At 40.0% G+C, this 19,903-nt stretch overlaps 1 protein-coding gene across 2 annotated transcripts in view; it reads left to right on the top strand.

Moving 5' to 3' along the window:
* The window catches only part of DACH2 (dachshund family transcription factor 2), a 289,154-nt gene that overhangs the window by 130,864 nt on the left and 138,387 nt on the right, over positions 1–19,903 (top strand). For both annotated transcript variants that reach the window (XM_068411860.1, XM_068411861.1), the window contains exon 2: positions 14,675–14,790. In XM_068411860.1, coding sequence (XP_068267961.1) covers positions 14,675–14,790 — 116 coding nt within the window. The remainder of the gene's footprint in view (positions 1–14,674; positions 14,791–19,903) is intronic.

Genomic DNA, 19,903 nt, shown 5'->3' on the forward strand with positions numbered 1-19,903 from the left:
CCACCAGATATTGCTGTCATCTGTCACGCTGGACAGATCCATAGCGTGTGGTTTATAGGGAACACTTGTTCAGTGAATGTTTCTGTTTTCTTGTGTGTGTGTTGGTCAGAAAAATTCTCATGTTAATGATCTGACTTGCTGTATGTAGCTTCATTATCAGATGTTCCCATGTCAAAAGACTGTCACTGGTCAGTTAAGCCTCTTACAACATTGTGAGTAGTTTGAAGTCAGATTCTTCACTCTTCTGCAAATAATCAGGCTGTAAAGGCCAGATATTGACAGTGAAGAACTCACAGCCCTTAGAGGTACTGAGTTGTCTCTTTCCTTTTGGTCGTCTCTGTTCTGCCTTCCTAGCCCCTTGGCGCAGGATTGTGGCCCAACAGAAGTTGCTTATAGAAGCTATTTATGAGTATTCCTAGTTAACAGATACGCAACAACTTCTGGTGTTGCACTATCATGTATTGAGTTTCCAGAGAGTCAGTACACGTTTCCTGTGATCCTCATCTTCAGTAGAGTTACATGGACAGCTGATACCTGAATGTTTCACGCAAACAAGTGCGAGGCACGCAGTGTTTCTAAGCTGTGGGTGGCAATAATCAGTATATTGCTCTGCACGGCCATTTTGGTTGCTTACCATTGTTTCTCTTCTCTCCTTGCGTGGCTATAGCCGAAAAAGAGCGGAAAGTTCTGAATGGTTTTAATTTGTCACACAACTACAAAATAATTTTGAGATACATGCCTGTGCAGTCCCAGTGTGGAGGGTGCACCTGGATCTTCGACTGCCTTGGTACTTGTTCTTCTGCCAGTTTGGATATGAAAGGTGTAGTCCCACATCTGTCCACCTGATTTAAATGCATTGAAGAATCCTGTATCTGCTGTTTGGCAGCATAGTTACCCCATGAGTCTTTCAGGAAAATGTCCCTCCCTAAACAGAATAATACATTCAATATGGGAGGTGGTTTATGATTTTTTTCTTCAATAAGTGGATGAAGAATATAAAGCTTTTGAAAAGAATTCTCATGCACGAGCAGTAGTACACAAGCTTTTTCTGTAAAGACATGATGATAAGGAAGATGCTGCTACAACAGCAAATTCCTGCCATTCACAAAGAAGGGTCTGTTATAGGCCATGGACAAAGAAAAGGTAGAGGAGCTTTTGGAGCCCTAATAATTGACACTTGTTCATATGCTTTTAGCAAGAAATCTGACAAGAATTCTGTCTTAACATAGTGTCTATGTGCTTCCCCACTTTTTTCTGTAGTTCACTCTAGTTAGTTAATAAGCGTGTTGGAGGATCAAGGGGGAAAACAAGCCTCAGAACTCTAGAACTGGCTCTTGTCGAACATACAGCATCAAAATGAGACGTAGCGCGTGTCAGAACTGTCACCTTCTGCAGAAACACCTTTTTCCTTGGTTTTGCAGTTGATGAAATAATAGTATTCATCTGCCTCTTCGCTGTCATGTAAAATCTGTGTATTTTGGACTGGTCTGGTGGTAGAGGATAGCAAACTTACTCTGCTTAGCAGGGCAGATGATGACAGTGTTAGAGCATGATCCCACTTGCATTGAAAGAGAAAAAGGGTTCTTTTAATGATTTTGAGTGTAGCAAGATAGGACTTAAATTAATTTGGCTCTAGACCCTATAATCCTCTTCTGTTGATGTTGAAACACTGGCCACCGCAGTGATTACAAAGTAAGAATACAAAAGAAGCTTTATTTATACTTTACTTTTTCTTTCATGTTTCCAATCATAAAAATAAATATGCCTTATTAGAAAAGAAAAAATTTACTTGGTTTGCTTTGCATGCTGGGAGGCATTATTTCCTTTTTCTAGGGGAAATGTGTCACTTGCATTTAACTCAGGTAAAAATAAGTGAAGATAAAACTAATTTAATTTTAGAATATATTTTTTTATTTGTTGAACAACTGTTGTTTTAAAATGGATAGCCTGCTGAGAAAGAAACAAAGCCACTTCAACAAAGCAGGAAATCAATAACCACAAGAAAGTCTAAAGAAAATTAATGTATACAGTGTGAGCAAGTGACATAGAAATTATTTTCTGGTGTAAGAATGGTAATAATGGAAGGCATATGGAGTGAGTGAAAAGCCTGATAGAAATATACATAGAAAAGATGTGCTTTCTATTTCTATTTATAACTAATGACCTCTGTGTTACAGTATTTAAACTTTGAAGGGTCTAGCTGGTGGTTTTCTTCCTGATTTCCCCACCCCCTAGTCCTAGGTAAATATTTATGCTTGCAAAATTTAGTAGGCTGGCAGCCATGGAAACGTATGTCTTTCATTTATCTCCAGGAAATCTGGTTACAAACACTCTTTTACTTGAATTCTTTTAGTCTGTTTCAACAGCTTTTAAAAAAACCCATCTTTACTGAGGAGCAGTGACTTGTGCGTATGACGTATGATTGCGACGCTGTTGAAGTCAGTGGCAAGACTGTATTTGTCCATGGTAAGAGCAGTGTACGCACACAATCTCTTGCCGTACAGACCAACACGCGTCTTACGTTTTCTTTGTCTTCTCGAAGCCAAGTTAAATGTTGATTGTTCAAACTGAGGAAGCAGAAGTGGATGCTAGGAAGTTAACACATACCACGTACTTTAGGGGAGACAAACTTTCCTGTCTGAAGGGAGATCTTTTTAAAAAACCAGCACCAGGTATGACTTGTCTGATAAACTGTTGCATCTAATCTAGGAAATACTTTATTTCAGGAAATCCCTGAACTTGTGAATAACTCATGCCACTTTTCAGTGCCCTGAAACGATTTTGGCTTTTTCTGTAGTTCGGTGCTTCCAGTTTTTCTCATTGTATATGACAGTCTAGATGATTTAAAAAAATGCATTTACAAAATGACATTATGTTTCTCTGTCAGTGGCAAACCAGTTGTAACTGTGGTGAGAAAGGTTCGTGGGTGTAGCTTTTCTCTCTAGGGAGCTGTCAATAGAAAAGCAGACAAACTTGTGGTCAGAAAAGTACTTCAAGTCAGATATAAAAAAAATAAGTAATATTTGAAGCTAACTATGAGTTGAGAATAATTATTCTCACGTGGATTAGATATGTATCCATTAGACCACCTGGGAGGGAAAGGGTAAATGTTACTGATGGAGCAGAGGGAATATTACCAAGAAGGGAAAGAGAGTGATGCTGTAATCGCTTAGGGGAGGGAATGAGACTCACTGCTCACAGACTGCAACGGGGAGGAATTAGATATCATGAAACCAGCGTCTTTATTGAATCCACATTTTTGGTAGCCAGCTGAGTTACAGATTCTAGCTGAAACGTGGTCCTTCTCATACAATCAGCTCTGAGGTTGGCCCAGTTCAGAATCAGAGAGGGCAGTGTGGTTTGTTTACACAACCATTTCAATCACCTGCTATTAGAAGGAGTTTTAATCAGGTGAAGTTTTTGTGTGCCTGTGTGTGTGCATATGAGTGTGCAAAATACAGCAAGTTTCTGGCAGTACTGCAGGGTAAATCTTGCTTAACTTAATTGATATTACTGTTCTGGTTTATACTGAGGTAACAGAGAAAAATTCAGTCATCAGTTTCTTGTGTGTCATCTCCTGCCTCTGCTCCAGCTTCAGCTCCCTTTGCCTGACCCATGAAGCTGTTCATAGTTTTGACAGTCCTGATGTGGATGTGACACCTACCAGCCACCGCCACAGCATGTCTCAAATACCCTGCTACTCCTTACAAAAGCTGCCCTTTTATTCTGTATTGTTGAAGCATTTACTCTTTCATAATATTACTGACTTTTCTTTCTGGAAAAATCATTACAGGTACTTTCCTTAAAATAATTCAGCCACGTGAAATTTTTTAAAAGATGAATGCAATTCTTCTCTTTAGAGTTTGTTTTGGTTTTTTTTTTTTTTTTTAATTTATTTCAGTCTTGCATGTTTGAATATCCCTAGTAGGAGCAGAGGCAATACTGTGTACCTCGGTGATAGTTTTAAAGTCACTTCTAGGAGAAGTGATGTAAATATTTGTTGGACAAGCTCCAGAATTTACTGTTTAGCACTTCTATTTGTACCAAAGTTTCTTCTTTCCTAGAAGAAAACTTTTAAAAAAATAATAATTAAAAAAACAATTAGAGCACAGGGCTGGTTTGTTTGCTTTTGTGTTTACAGTTAAAATTAAGGCTTTCTCATCTTCTTGCACTAAAGCTATATCCTTTGCTTATTAGCTGAAGACTAGCTTGCCGTGTCTGGCAGCATGGTCCTTCGTGTGCCCGCCCAGCGTGGGCCGGGACACGGGCAGGGAGATCCCAGCTCCACAGAGGTGCCGCCATCTTTGCCAGTGGCGGGGCCGTGGCCAGACTGAAGCGGCTGGAACCGGCCGGAACCGGCCGTGCCCAGCCCGGGGCAGGCCCGCTCTCTCCTCACGGAGGCCTCTGCAGCCCCTCACGGCCCAAACCCGGGCACGTAGGCCCAATATGTAGTGAAAGGCCTCAGAAGCATTATCTTGGGATTTACTGACAAAAACATGACGATGTTATTTGTTCAGTCTAACTCCAGGCACGTGGAGAGAACGTCTGCTGAGCGTGCTCTTCAAAGGAGGGGGAAAGGCAAAGAAATACCCTGAGGCTCAAAAAAAAGCATCTTGCCAACACCAGCAGTGAAGGTTGATGATTTTTTCTTTTGAATGGTAGAAAAAAAATTATTGCATGATTGATTATTGGAAAAAATTAAGAATACAGTGGGTAATCCAGCACTTAAGGCCTTTAAAATGAAAACTAAATGGCTCTCCCAAAGCTATGCTATTATCTTGAACGTGAGAGCCCAAATCAGGATTATACGCTCAGGAAGGAGCACTTTTTTGTTAGCTCACAGGAGAAGAGTCCTTTTTAAGTCTCTAAAACACATAATCATGGCTAGGATTTAGTTGGAAGATCAGAGGCTGGACTTTACCCTGATATCCATCCTTGACGCCACAAAGCGATCTACCAAAACACCGTCTGAAGACATGTCAGGGGGCAAGAGGAGGGGTAACCAGGCACTGAGAACATCCCCACGGGTTCATACCGTAGCAGAGATTGCTCTTCAAATGTGTGCAGGTATTTATTGTATTTGGTAGTTTCCCCTTGGAGTCCTCACTAGATGCTTGTATTTCCAGAAGCTGTGAACAGTTTAGCCTTGAACTGAAGGAGTGGCACGGAGTGTCCTCAGATACAGGAGGACATCAGTCTCCAGTGTGGGGTCGGTTCTGATCATCTGGGTCAGGGATTTCCCCTTGCGCCTTTAGAGTTTTACTGACAGGGCTGTTTAAATGGGGCTTGGCACATGATCCCATTGACATTAGCATCTTAGGATAACAGGAAGATTGTAAAGACAAATTTAATGCGAATTTTGAAAATTTTGCTTCTACCCTTTTTATATTTTCATGGTCCTAAAGGTTTGTGTTTTGTTGTTTTAAAATACTTTTTCTTTTGTATGTTTGCAGTAGAAATAATAACCCGGTCTATCTCTGTAGCTAACAAATTAAATACTAACAGTCACAAAACCTGCAAAGGTAAGGGTGAAGCAGTGTAACTCCTTGCTTGTACTGCCTGTTTAATTTCATACTGTTCCAGGACCACCAGCTAACTAAAGGGTATTTTCCATGTTGCAAAGGTTAACCCTCAGATGTTTCCTTCTGCATACAGTCACCTAATCATAGAGGCTCCTTTTGATTGCCGTGAACAATTCTTCCTTTCAACATGGACATAGGTGCAAAGGGTGATATAGAGGACTGTTTCTATGTTCTTTCATTTATTATTCTTTGAAAGATAAATTTCTGTTTTCTGACTTTGAAGAGTCTTTGCAAAATTGTGAAAACAGTGAAACTTGCAATGCAGAGATTAAAAACAGTTAAAGCAAGAGTAGTTTCCCATTCCATCAAAGTTGAATTGTTATGAAAATATTGTACCACCACACTACAATACACCACTGTTACGGAATTAGCCATCATCTCTTGCGGGTTATGTGATACTCAGTGCTGTAAATACGTCGCTTGCTATTAGGTTTCTGGCCATAGATAATAGGCTTAAACCATCACATTTTTTACAAGTTTCATTGAATTGAATCTTACTGAGATACAGCACACTGGAAAACAGCAGTATTTCAAAAAACCTTTCTTTGTAATAATGTTCCTCTAAATTAGCATTGAATTCAGATACAGGTCAAAAGTAAAACTTGTAAGGGTCTAGTATAATTCAGACACATATGACATATCATGAATATTTGTAATAGATGGTGATTCTCTGCTTGGAAAGTATCCATGCAAATATTTGTGGACGTATGTATGTGGAAACTATAAAATAGTGCTTGAAAAAATTGGTGCTAAATTAACTCAGATGAAAGCAGATTTATAGCTCCTCAGTGTAATGGCATATCTTTGCATTAGGTTGGACTATACGCTGCAATATATCTGATGTTCAGCTATAGCAGTGAAAGTGAGTTTCCTCCTGTCCTTTCTCATTCAGTTTTCAGTTCAATGCTATTTTTAGTCTTTAGAGAAAATCCTGAAGATTTTATACAGATCGTTTTCTCATTCCAGGATTTTCTTCTTAGGTGAGATTGAGACTGTTGTCACCATGAAGTCCTCACACGTTCCTTTGCCCAAGAGACAGTCCATGATTCACTCCCGCAGTCCTGGTTTTGGGACCTGTGTCTTCAAGGAGTGATGGCTGGGCTGAGCGATATCCTCCAGCCCAGGGCAGAGCCTGCTGACAGCCCAGAAATTGAGCTGTCACTCGGGGAAGGAAGCCCGTCAGGCTCTGAACAGACACACAGCGAATAGCGGCAGGTAACAGAGACCTGTGCGGTCCTGTGTGGTTGTCCGTGTGCTGGATTTGACGCTTACTGAAAGGGAATTAACTGACACTTTCTGTGGCTCTTTGAGGAAGGGAAGTCATTACGGGCTTGCCCAAGTAAAATCCTTTTTCTGTCTGTATCTTTGCCAACGTCAGCTGTAGGCTGTTGGGAGTGGAGCTGTGTTTGTTCCCATGCCGACCCCAGTGCCTGCCTTGACATCTGTTTACGTCAGTGCTGAGCTTTGAGATACAGGTGGAATAATCCTAAAAATATTTTCAGTGGCTTTCTTCTACATACTGAATAGTCAGATGTTTTAGGAAATTAAAAAATGGCCAGAATGTAAATTGCATAATAATATTGCCTATAATCTCCAGTGGTTCACAGCTTTCACTGGATTCAAAATCCAAGTGGAACTGAGTAGCTGCGCCGAGGTTTGCAAGGCTCATTATATACTTGGCAGTATCTCTGGCACTTTCACATTTGGTTTAGCTGGACATCTTGGGTGAGCATTGTTTTGACAACAAATCTGTAATTTAAATTTGTGGTTCTGGGTATGTAGTTAGTGGCATGATTCCAGCACTGACAGGCCCCCTCCTGCTAGGTTTAATCTAGGTAGAGTGGGTAACAATAGTAGTAAAGACACAGCAGCAGGAACTTTGTCCCACTGGGTGTGATCTCAAGTTGCTAAATGAACTGTATTTTATCTGTGCCACTGCATCCTCACTGCTACAGTTACTAATTTAATGTAGTTATATTAAATTAGTGTGTGTATATGTACATGTGCTGTAGTCACACTTTCAATTTCGTTACTGACCTACCCTTAAATGGAGCTGGTGCAGTGGATTACATAGGTAGGCCTTTCATCTTGCCTGCAGCTGTGAATCACCACGATTCTGAAATTTGGTGATTTATTCCCCTTTTTCCTCTGGCAAGTGTTACTTGACAGGAAAAAATTAACAGCAGGAATGTTGAGGCACTTTTATATCTGCAGGCACAGTCATAAGTAATTCAGGAAGAGTTATTTAAAGTTTTAAATCTCAATGAACCAAAAATCCTTTTTTGGTTTGAAACTTACTTTGAAATGCCTGACTTGAAATCAGCAGTTAAACTTCCTTAGGTAAGAACCCATCACTTGTTCTCTATTGCACCTAGACTATAGTAACATTTGGATACTGGGAATTCAGGTAGTTTTTCTGACTGTAGACCCAAACTCAAGTCTTAAAAATTTTACAAAATTAAAAGCTAAATAAAAATGTGAAAAACGGAACTTTAAAAACATTAGAATTTTATTTATTCTTAAGATTTCAGGGTCATGATTTGTGAACATTTGGGGTTAGAAGTACTGTAACTAGGTCAAGTAAATGAAGTATAAAATAGCTTCACAGTTACACTTCCTGTCAGTTGAGTAGTCAACCCTTAAATTGTCTGTTCCATCACCTTTCTTTCTTTGACAAAGAAAAAACTTAATGAATCTTTATCGAGAAGATGTCAACACTAGTATTACTAATATTAATAATCAGAGATATATTTGGACTCAGTTATGGAAAACATGGAAACTAAGAACTTGCTGTGGGCTAAAAAAGGGAGAATAAAGCACAGTGCATTGCATCTCCTCTCCCCAGGCAGGCGGCTTTCTCTGGCTTGCCAGGGGAGCCAGTGCTCCCAGGAGGTACAAGGCATAGCTGACATCTAGAAAATAAATGTACAGGCATAATTCAGAGTGTTAGAATAGAGGGTTTGTCTGCGCCCCAGAAGATGTTCAGGTGGCTACTTGAGGAACAGGCAGGGTAAGTGTATTTCATAAAGGTTTGAAAACCTCACAAAGGCAAAATATGACGAGTTCTCAAAAAATACAGAGTGTGTCTGTAAAGCAGGAAAATATAAGTTTGTTTCCATGTCTGCTGAGTAGATGGCAAAAAGTACCTTGCTTAAATTAACTAGACTAACATTTGTCAGGGATGATTTGAGCGTACTTGATCCTGCCTTGGGGCAGAGGTAAGGAGCGCAGGTGATAATGAGCACCAGTTCATAATGACAGGAAAAAAAAGTGCAGATCTGTGATGCTTTAGGAACAAACTTCCGCTGACGTTTACATTGACGCTGATGTTGAGGACCTTCCTCACTGAAAAACCCTGGAGAATTGAGTGGGAAGATTTTGTTCTGGAGTGTCAGAGCTTTTCTCCACAATTCCCTTCTGTCTGCTGAAGTGAGAAGGGAGCGCGTTGAGCCTGAGGAAGATGAGCTGTGGCTCTGCTCGTGCCGGTGTGGGCACTCTTTTATGAGAGTTGCCATAGGGACCAGGTTCTAGTTATCAGCTCAAGCAACTTCATGTATGATTAATGTTAATTGCCCATTTTGCATGGATGGCTTTTTTCCTCCTGCTGAATTGGCTCTTGTTGCCTTTGATGTGGCTGGTGATCCAATGTCCTGCAATGGTTAGACAAGTGATCAGTTTGCCAGCGCTGAGAGGAGACAGAATCAGGTTGCTGCGAGGTCAGATTTTGCTTCTCTTCTTAAACACTGAAAGGTCAAGTAGAGTTTAACTACCATTGACATCTTTGAAATGTTGTAATAAATGCCAAAGCAAGGAGGTTATTTTAAATCCATGCCACAGCTAAAAATCTTGGGGTAATAAAAGGAAATAATTTTAACTCAGATTATCAAGATGTTACATTTGTTGGTAAAGGCTTCAAAGAGTACCTTTCACAGTCACTAGGAGGTATTTCATGGTCTTTGAGGAGAGCAAAATTTTAATTTTGTGGTTCCTGTTCCAGTTTCAGGAAAGCAACTAAAATTGTGGAGTTTTGGGGAGGTGGGTGGGTGTTTTGTTTGGTGGTGTTTTTTTTATTTTACTTCTGAGTACTTGCACCAGTTACTGCCACTATTATCAGAGCAATTTACGCAGCATGTCATATAGTACTTCTGTATTTCTCACTTAAGCCTAATAAAATATGTTGCTATTGAAGAAGTCTGTGATACATACGAGAGCTTCCTAAATCACAAGTCTAGCATATTTTTGTACCAAATAGCTCAAGCCTTGTGGAATCAATAATTAATTTATTAACTGGATATCTTTTGAAAAAAACAAAATCAGCAGTCCTTGCAGGCTGTCTACTGCCAATTCATAAATAGTTGATGACAGAAATGAAAAGTGTAGAAGTAAAATTCAAATCTTAACGATCAAAGTATCGGGTACCTCATCTATCACAACTTGGAATAAATATATCACAGAATGTGTCGTATCTCATTGACACTGCAAGACGTAATGCTTTCCCTTGTTATCTAGCTGGCTGCCAAGTCTACAAAGTTTATAGGCTGCTAAGATAATGTGCTGGTGGTAATCCACTTCAGTTGCAGAAATATGAAGTACTGTTGAAATATATTTCTACTTGGTTTATTCTTTGCTCTCAAGAGGGTAGGATACTATTTCAGTTCCTCTAAAGAAGCCCAGAGAATGAAAAGCAAAACATCAGGATAAATTATGCTAAATGGTGGACTAGACCCCAGAGGAAATCATGCTTCTGTGGTACAATATTCCTCCATTTATCTTACAAATGTTACATCTAATGTTAATTTTGTAAAGGGAAAGCATTCAAAGATTCATCTGATCCTTTTAATAATAGTTCTAGTGTTATAGTGTTATTTGTCAAACTCGTACCATCATAACTTACTTTTCTGGTTTTGACAGACTGTTCATACAGAAAATATTTTGGGCTGCTAATACATAACATTTTATTTCACAAAACACAAATAACCTAGTAATTAAACTCCAAAACTTAACAAATAATTGCCAGCAAGCAATTACCATTCAATTAAAGAGTAATTACATGGTTATTTGTGCCCTGTAAAATAAAGCATTACTGAAATCAGTAACGCAATCAATATTTTAGCAGAAACAGGATGCTGCAGTGATGGACCTTTCAACCTGTGCTGATTAAATTGTCATCCAAATAACGGTTTCCTAGTTAAATCACCACATGCTTATTTGTCTTGATTAATATGCAAATTCACTTCTGATTCTAGTAAATCTCCTATATTTAAAAGCACAAAAGTGGAGCTCTCTCATACATCAACAGTGATGTGCTGTATGTTTCCACTGATTAATTACATTTTACAAAATGTGGATAAATTTGTGGATTTTATGAAATATAGTTGTCTATAATGAGTGTAAAATGGAGTTATAAAGGGTGGAGCTGATCAGTAATTTCAAAAAATCACAAAAATAGCCTTATTCTATGTTTTGATTCAGATTAAAAATCCTTGGGATGTCTAGGGAATATATAAAACTTTGAGAGGAAAAAATAATAAAATTAGGTCTCAACAGGAGGGGAAAATAAAGGAAAAACAGACACTAATGAACGATTTCTCAACATTTTACTATATAAATTTTAACTGTCAAATATTCTGCTTAAAATGTAATTGAGTCTCTGACAGATTTAATTCCAAACAAAATACAAAAATGAACAACATTCAGATTAGTTCATTTTCCTCTTTCAGAGTCAGTGATTTTGCAGGGGTAGGGTGGAGAGGATGACAAGAGTGACTATATAACCATAGTGTAGTCACAGGTAAAAACCCACAACCTCCAGCTGTCTTCACTTTCCAAGTAATTGATGACACAAGGGCTATTTGGTTATGGGTTTGTTTCTGAGAGAACAATGTTCATATGTAAACTACAGAACACAGCGTTAAAGACCCAAATGGTTCTTTTGCAGGTGGTGTGTGAATGACAGTCAGTCAGCTATAAGTAGCATCCAGCCTTGAGTTTTTCATTTAAAAACTAACATTAAATTAGTGACAAAGGACTTTGATTTTATTTGAACAGGTTCAGCTGGGAACAATTCCATTCCCGTTATTATGGCTGCAGCTGTGTAAGACCAGAATCTGGCCCCTGGTAGTTACTGCTTTATAGTAATATTCACTAAAAGGGCAGGAGTAGGTTAGAAGTATGCTTTTTTTTTTCTTCAGAGTCTTATCAAACCCCTTCCCCAAAAGGAGCACAGTCCCAAAGACACCAAAACCCAGAACAAGAGTGCTGTGTTTTCCCACTGGTGCTTGCCTTCCTTGTGTAAGGAGGCAGGACACCAGTGCAGTCAGCGGGACTCTGAAAGGGAGCTGAGTAAGCTGTGTGTGAACTTCTCCTTCATCATCTCCTAAAACTTTAGTCCTGAGCATCTTGTCAGTGCATAACCACAGAATCACAGAATCACAGAATGGTTAAGGGTTGGAAGGGACCTCTGGAGATCATCTAGTCCAACCCCCTGCCCAAGCAGGGTCACCTACGGCATGTTGCACAGGGTCGCGTCCAGGCGGGTTTTGAATATCTCCAGAGAAGGAGACTCCCCACCTTCCCTGGGCAGCCTGTGCCAGTGCTCTGCCACCCTCAAAGTAAAGGAGTTCCTCCTCATATTCAGATGGAACTTCCCATGTTTCAGCTTGTGCGCGTTGCCCCTTGTCCTGTAAACCACAGATGGGAGGGTTTCACTTCTGCTTGTAGTATATGGTGGGAAACACCTAGAGGTCTGATCTGGTAAACCTGTGGGCTACGAGTTGTCTACTTAGAGTCAACAGAGGCATCGAAATAAACTATTGTCTGTGCAAAAACTGCATAACCAGGAGTGGAACTCCATTGGCTCCCCTCCCATAAAAACTTTTAAAACTGTTTGTTTATTTTTTAAAATGTTTTTCTTAGATTACTATCAACATATGGAGTTTTATGCAAAAGGTTTGTTAGTATTTGAGCTTGAGAAGGGAATGTTTTGTATTTTTGTTGATTGAGCTGTTCTGCTGGAGAAAGCTGCTAATTGTAGCTGGTGTGTGGTTTTTTTTCAGAGACAGTAAGTGCCAGCTAAGTACTTACACTTGCATGTGTATAAGTACAGACTTCTGTAAATCAAAAGAGCAACAATTCTTTTTTGTTTAAAACCCCCACAAACCAGCCTAATACTGTCTGTTACACAATGTTCTTGTGCAGTGGATGATTTCAGCAGGTGATTTTAATAGAGAATGCGTGTGTGCATCTAACTGCCTGGGAAACTCATATGCTCTTATTTTAGGTTTACTTTATTATAGCCTAGTGAATCTGGGCTCTTGTAGTAGGCATTACTACATAGCCATCATAGTATGATAAACGAGTTAAAGCATAAAAAAGAAAAATGGAAAAAGTACTGAATAAAATGAAATACAAAATGGACAAACACAAAGCTAGAAGGAGGGAGGGGAATAGTTTTATAGAGATAAAATAATAAACCAAAAAAATGATTTTGTGCTACTTTGATGTACAGTGAAACAAAATAACACTAGCACACTGTGAAAAATGAACAGGTTAATGGTACCTCTGTGTGGTGTTGCTGGAAGTTGTCTTCATTTAAACGCAGAGTTTGTCTTACATTGATGGAGGGCTTTGCCACTGTAAGTTGATAGAGTGAAGTTTAACTTAAATTTCTTGGTGAACTAGAAGTCGTTTTGGAAATGCTTTCTATTCAAACCTCATTCGTTGTTGCAGCTTAGTTATTTTATACAATGTTTCACTATATTTTGTCGAAAGCTCTATTATTCAACAGGGTAAAATGTTTTGACCAAGTAGAGACAGCAATACTTCTCCAAACATGAGGAGGTTGCATTTTTATTAACTGGCTTGGGGAAGGGTTGATTCAAGTGGTTTTTTGGGTCCGTAAATCTCTGTATTATGATGGCAGCTGTGTAGGATGATTTCACGTACGCACACTGATGTAAGGGACAAATGTGGGAGTTGAAAACAACAGTTAAATGTAACAGGTCTGTAAATAGGCCTTTACAATTTTGGATTAAAAACTGCAATCCTAATTCGTAAACTGAGATTTTTGACAGGTTGGGCTAGCATTCTTGGTTTAACCTATCTGTAATAATTAAAACCACCAGCGAATCCATAAAGATAAGTAGTCAGTTTTGGAAAGTCTCAGTGTTAAATTATTGCTGTGCCTTCTGAAGTAGGCAGTTATCTGCTATGATTCAGAAGGCGAGGTTTAAGATTAGGTTGCATTCAAGGTTTCAGCTTCTCATCTTTAGGCAGCACACCTTTTAGTTTTCTGTGGCGCACATTTGTGGCATAGACTTTAGAGTAGTTACTGCTGTGACCCTTCTTTACTAGCCACTTGTAAGGTCATGGAAGCCCTGGATAATGGAAAAGCTTGACTACTGTATGCATAGTAGAGGTACGTGTAGATGTGCCTTCTGTGAAGCAGCCCAGTCCCCCAGGCTGAGATGCCTGGTGAGCCCTGAGCTGGTCTGTAGCGGCAGCTGGAAGCAGCGTGGCTGTATTCGTCCAGCACAGGGTCTGAGCTGGGAAGTCCTGGTGCAGCCACTCTGACTGGCTCTGGCGTCCCTATGGTCATTGCATTGTTAATCCATAACCCCTACAAACCACGGCTTGTGAGCTGAGAAGTGCATCTGATTGGATCTTTGAGACTACACGTGAATTACACATGCATGTGAATTTCTTGAGCTCCATTTTACAGACAGTATTATTAAGAAAGATGTTAATTAGCGAAGTAGTGGTACAATTGGGATAGAAATATGGATTGCTTTCTTTCTTGTCTTGTGGTGCAGATTAAAATGAAAATCTTAGCTTTCTAGTCATTTATGTGACTTTGAGCTCATGATTGTGTTAACTATAGGTGCTGTTTGGCAGTTTATTGTTAGTTCATTTGAAACCTATACAATTCTTGTATGTTTAATCAACTTATTTTTCTTTTTTGCCTAGGCAAGAATTTCTAATATATTTTTGTGTATCATTGATGAGTCATATTTTTTATACAAATCAATACCATGTGTAGTAAGCAAATATTTCAAAAAGAAAATGCGTTTTCATTTATCCTCTTATTTCATCAGCTCACGACCAGGAAGACCCCCCAAGCGTTCACTAGGAGTTGCGATACAAGAAAATGCACGTCTTCTGCCCCATGGAGTTCCAGGCCTCTTATCACCAGGACTTATCTCTCCGACAGGTAATAAAATCCATCAGATGATCAGCCTCATCTCTTCATACTGCACAGCAGTTAAAATAAACTAATATTGATCTAACTGCCTTGTCCTTCAGGGCTTTTTCAGGCTTTACCAGAGGTTACATTATTGGATTTTTTGAGTGTTCATGAAAACTCTGTTTTGTAGCTGCAGTGACTTAAATCTAATGGATTTGTAATTTAGTTCTTTATTAATTGTAATTTCCTTACAGGAAATTCCATTAAGTGTGTTATTTTAGTAAAAGAAAAAAACCTGAGAAAATGAACTATTGTCTCAGAGAGCCCTGTAGCATGCATTTCTTCCTTTCAAACACATGTGTATTTTAGTTCTCATGGGATATGAACAGCGTGGCTAATGTGTATTGTGTTGTAACATCTGTAATGTATGCTGGGAAGATAGAGAAATGCTTGTGTGAATTATAGAAGAAACACTTGAAAAGCAGATAAGTCTGCATTGCCACAGTGGATTGTTCTTTAATAATCTGCATTCGGTATCATAATATGGAAAAACTAGCGTGAAAATATGTGAAATTATAAACAAGCCCTAAACATAATTTAATGCATAGTATTTTATTTCACTTCATTAATTTATTAATAGAGTTTAAATTAAACCTTGTGCTATCCTGATGAGTGTTTTAATTTTTTATTAATTGCTGTGTGCTAAAGGTAAGTTTATTTTGGTAATAAAGCTATGTTAACAGACTATATTCATAAAAGTAATTGTTTAAATATAAAACAGGCTTAGCAGTTTTAGGATTACTGTCAAGGTCCAGTCTAAATATATTGTACCTCCATAGTAACCAAACTTAGTGAAGTGTTTAGCAGAAAATAAAGTCATAGAACATCTTGCAGGAAAAGCAGAATTAAAAATATTATTGATACGGGTATAGTGACTTGGGTCTTGATCTTGTGGATGACTCTGCTTGCAGAACCTATTGCACTGCACCTGGGGGGCTCAGCGGGTCTCAGTGTTCAGGGGAGTAACAAAGCTGAGATCTTTACTTTCTCCTACAACTCCAAGTGTCACAAGGACTTCACAGTGAACCAATAACCTTTATCACTGTGGGAGTGGGAATGAACATTGTTCAGCAACAGTCACAGTAACCTTCACTGAAGTAGGAAATAAAGTATGAAAGCAGTTTGCTAGAGCTGGGCGCCACAGTTGAGCCAGTGCAACTTTATGTACTCTTCAGATATGTGGCAAGGATCAAGAACTGTGTTTTTACTCTTACAAGCAGTTTATAAATGAGGGGTTTTTTAGTAGATCTGTCATGTCCTCAGCTCAGGAATTTCATGGATTTGGTGTTGTTCATGTTATTATCAATAGACAGAAAAGCACAAGAGCCACCTTACATTGCTTGTGTCTTGTCAGAAATCCAGAATATTCCATATTACTTTTCTACCCTCTGTGTGTTTGCAAATAGTATATCAAAATATGAGGACTACCATATTGCTTTAAATTAGGAAGTATTTTAGATTAGGAAGTATTTTAGATGCAGTGTGCTGAGTATGCACAGTAAAATTGTATTATAGACGCATTCTGTGTCTCTCAGATATTTTGAGCATTGCAGAGTTTGAGTAAAAAATTTTTAAGTTGAATTTCTAGACTGTTGTAAATTGTTTGGAGTCTGAAGTGATGATGGGGATACATCCCACTTTATTTACATGTGGAGTGTTGCATGAGAAGATTGGCCCCGGGGGCTGTCTGTCAGCCGAGGCCCAGGGTGGCCACCTTTCTGACCTTGGGAGCCGCCTGTGAAACCTCTGCATGACCAAGCTCCAAAAGTCACAGACAATGCGCCTCAAGTAGCTCAAAGGGAGTTTTAGGAGCAGCTTGTAGGCGGGAGAAAAAGCACATTTCCAGGGCATTGCAGGGCCATTGAGGGCCCTGGGTGAGACAGGTCCCTGTGGATGAAGCAGCCGTGCTGCCAGCCTGCAGCATGGCAGCTCCACACTGACAGCCTCTGTAGTCTTGTCACTCAGGAATCAGAACTCCTAAAGTTTTTTGAGTTGTTTTACCTTGTTTATAAAGAAAGAACAGTGTAAAATTTGGGGGAATTGCTGAGTAAGGAAAGTGCCAAAAGAGCCACTTGTAAACTCAATGGAGATTTGAGCTGTTGTAAACTTGATGGAGCACCCGGGATATGAAGCCTCCATTAGCTTTATTTATACCTATTTACACTTAATTAATGACTCCTTTGCTCTGGTTGCCTTCAACACTTTTGCAATTGGATTCTTTCCTTTTGGCTGAACTAAGAACAAAATGCATTTTAAAACTTCTCACACAATAGAGGTTTTTCTTCCAGACTTCCATTGTGGTGGATAATAGACTGGAATAAAAGTTGCAAGGATATTAACCTGTTGTCTACTGGCTATGTTTTAATGTGGTTAGTTGTGATCTCACTTGCATATAATTTTCTCTGGTTCTGACAGTTTTGGCCCACTGAATCTGTTTCCTGCCCCTGGCTGCCCCTGCTCAGTGACCTGCTGGCTTGGTCGAGGCTTTCTGCTTGGAGTGCTCTCTACATGCCATGGGGTGCTTCAGACGGCTCTAGGAGGGGAGCCAGGACCAGGGCTGGGGCAGAGACTGAGGAGAGTTTGCAGTATGGTAGGGCTGGATCCATCCCTTCCAGTAGAGCGGATGCTGATATGGAGGCAAGAACAACTCTTTATGTCTTGGTGACTTCTTTGGTTACCTGCTTCCTCTAACTGCAGTGTAATTGCCCGAAGCGTTTCTTTTGGATGTCTTCTTGTCTGCTCCTTGGTAATCCCTGTGTCTGATCTTGCCCATTCTTCCTACAGCACAGGTATGCAGATGGTTATGTTAATCTGCCTACATTGTTCTAAATAAAAAAAATCACACACTTTTCTTATGTGGCTATCTCATTTTCTAAGGTGTCCAACTCAGCATCTGAGTTGTTTTCTTCTACGGATAAGCTCATTTTAGTAACAGACTCCACATCAGCATCCATCCATCCATTGCATTTTTCAGTTTTACCTTCTCTCTAGTCTTGTGTCAAGTTAAAGTGAAGGAGTCTGTGTCCAGGCGTGCTGCTGGTTAGATGGACAGGTCTCAAGAAGTTGCTGTCCTGGCTGCAGAGCTTACAGATCTGCCTGTAGAGGGTATTACAGAGTGATGATTAGTAACTTCCTGCAGACTTGAGTGAGCCATCTGTGTTTCCACTCCTTGAAATGTGCTGTTATTTTCATCACCCGTTTGGTTTGTGTCAGCTCAGTTTACATGGTCATTTTCACGTAATAAACAGGTAGTTAAATTAGGCATTCTGCCTTTCCCAGTGCGGAGCGTAATTTTTTTACCTCTTGGCAAAGTGGACTACACCTACTCTTATATATAAGTGATTTGTGAAGGAGCTATAAGTGAAGCCTTGACCTTTTAAAATTTTTGTAGGTACCTTCCCCCTTTGGGGAATGGGAACATTTGAGTTACGATGAGACTGGAGCAGCAGGGTGGTTAAAACTGCTGTGACCAAGAACGATGAGGTGGTGTGTCGGGGGTGCATGCCACTGGGAAGGGATTGTGTAAACAGCACAGTAACCGTGCCCAGTCTGCACCCTTCAAGAGCTGATATTTAAGTGCTGTCCATTTTATGTTAAGTTAGGAGAAAGTGTTTTTCTTCTTGTATTCACGTAGGAAATGGGAAAATCAGCATGGTGCCCTTGCCTGCTGTGAGGGCAAAGGAAGAGTGCTGTGTGTCACAGAGGGATGGTCATCAAAGGCTCGGTTCTTCAAACAATGCAGTGTGATGAAGTGCCACTAACAAAAAAAAGGCTTTATCTCCTATTAATGTGCAAGTCTTTGTCATCAGTGTATCTTAACAAGACAGTTGGGACGTATTTATGGAATAGATTTTCAAGGAAGTTTTAGGGTCTGAAGCAGTAGTTTGCTGTGTGGAGAAAGGCTGACATCCATTATATGATTTAAGCCAGTAGTTCAGAAAACTGTTGATATGGAATGAAGCTGAAAGAGTAGCTGGATCTTTTGATAGTTATCCATGCCAGTTCCAGTCCTCCTACCTTTCATTTAGGTTGTCCCCCAAAAAGTTTAGAAAACCACTATGTGAAGTCTTCAGTGCAATTTTTCTCTCTTCAATTTATAGAATGGCTACTATTATGCCAATAAAAACTTTTTGAGGGCTGCTCCATCTTGTTTTCAAGGTAGTGGAGAGGGCGGCTCATGAAGAAAATCATCCTGCCGCTAGAACTTTGTGGTACGGGGCACAAAGCTGCTTTCTGGGGCAGTTTTTTTCTTCCAAGTGGTAGGAGGAGCATTTCTCTGACTGCACATGTGCTGGGAATCCTTCAGCTGAAGCTCATAGGGTGCTGGAAGGTCTGGTGAGGCTGCATGCCCCGAAGATGGACGCAAGCCTGTTTAAACGTTTCTGTTGCCATTTTATATTTCTGAGGTGTGCTGTGTGGAGCTGTGGGCAGCCTGGTAGGCCGAATGTGGTGTATGTTGGCAGGGCACGTGCAGTATAGGTCAGTGGATAGACTGCAGTGAGGATTTAGGGCTGAGGGCTGCCGAGGGCTCAGTGCGGCAGATGGGAGAAAGCCTGGCTGATGGGCAGTTGTGTGTTAGACAAGGAAAATGAGGCATTTTCAAACGGATACATGACTTTGGTGGCCTTTGGGTGGGAGGCGGGGGGGTTCAGAATTTCAGAGGTTCACCCCCAGCTGATTGTTTCCCTACCAGGGAAAACTTGTTGGTCCATACCACGTGCAGAGGCTGCGGCTGGCGCTGCCATGAGCAGGCAGGATGTCCGAGGCACTCCCTGGTGTTAATACCTCCTGATTAAACCCACTGCCAGCTTCATCAGGTCTCTGCTGTTTTCTTACATTGGTCTGCCCAGGTGACAGAAGCAAACCACCTGTATTGCCAAATGTGTAAGATAAAGTACTGTTTTCATTATCAGCTAGGTTAGTTTTACCTCCCTTGAAGTGATCCTTTTTTATTTTATAGACAGTTAAAATAGACACTGTCTCATTAGCTGTTAGTCTAGAGTTTTTAAGAATGTAATAATTAAAATATTGACCTGTTTGTACAGATACAAATACCTTTTTTCAGTGTAGTTTTGCCTTA

Source organism: Nyctibius grandis, chromosome 13 (assembly GCF_013368605.1).
Source record: "Nyctibius grandis isolate bNycGra1 chromosome 13, bNycGra1.pri, whole genome shotgun sequence".
Classification (NCBI taxonomy): Eukaryota; Metazoa; Chordata; class Aves; order Nyctibiiformes; family Nyctibiidae; genus Nyctibius; species Nyctibius grandis.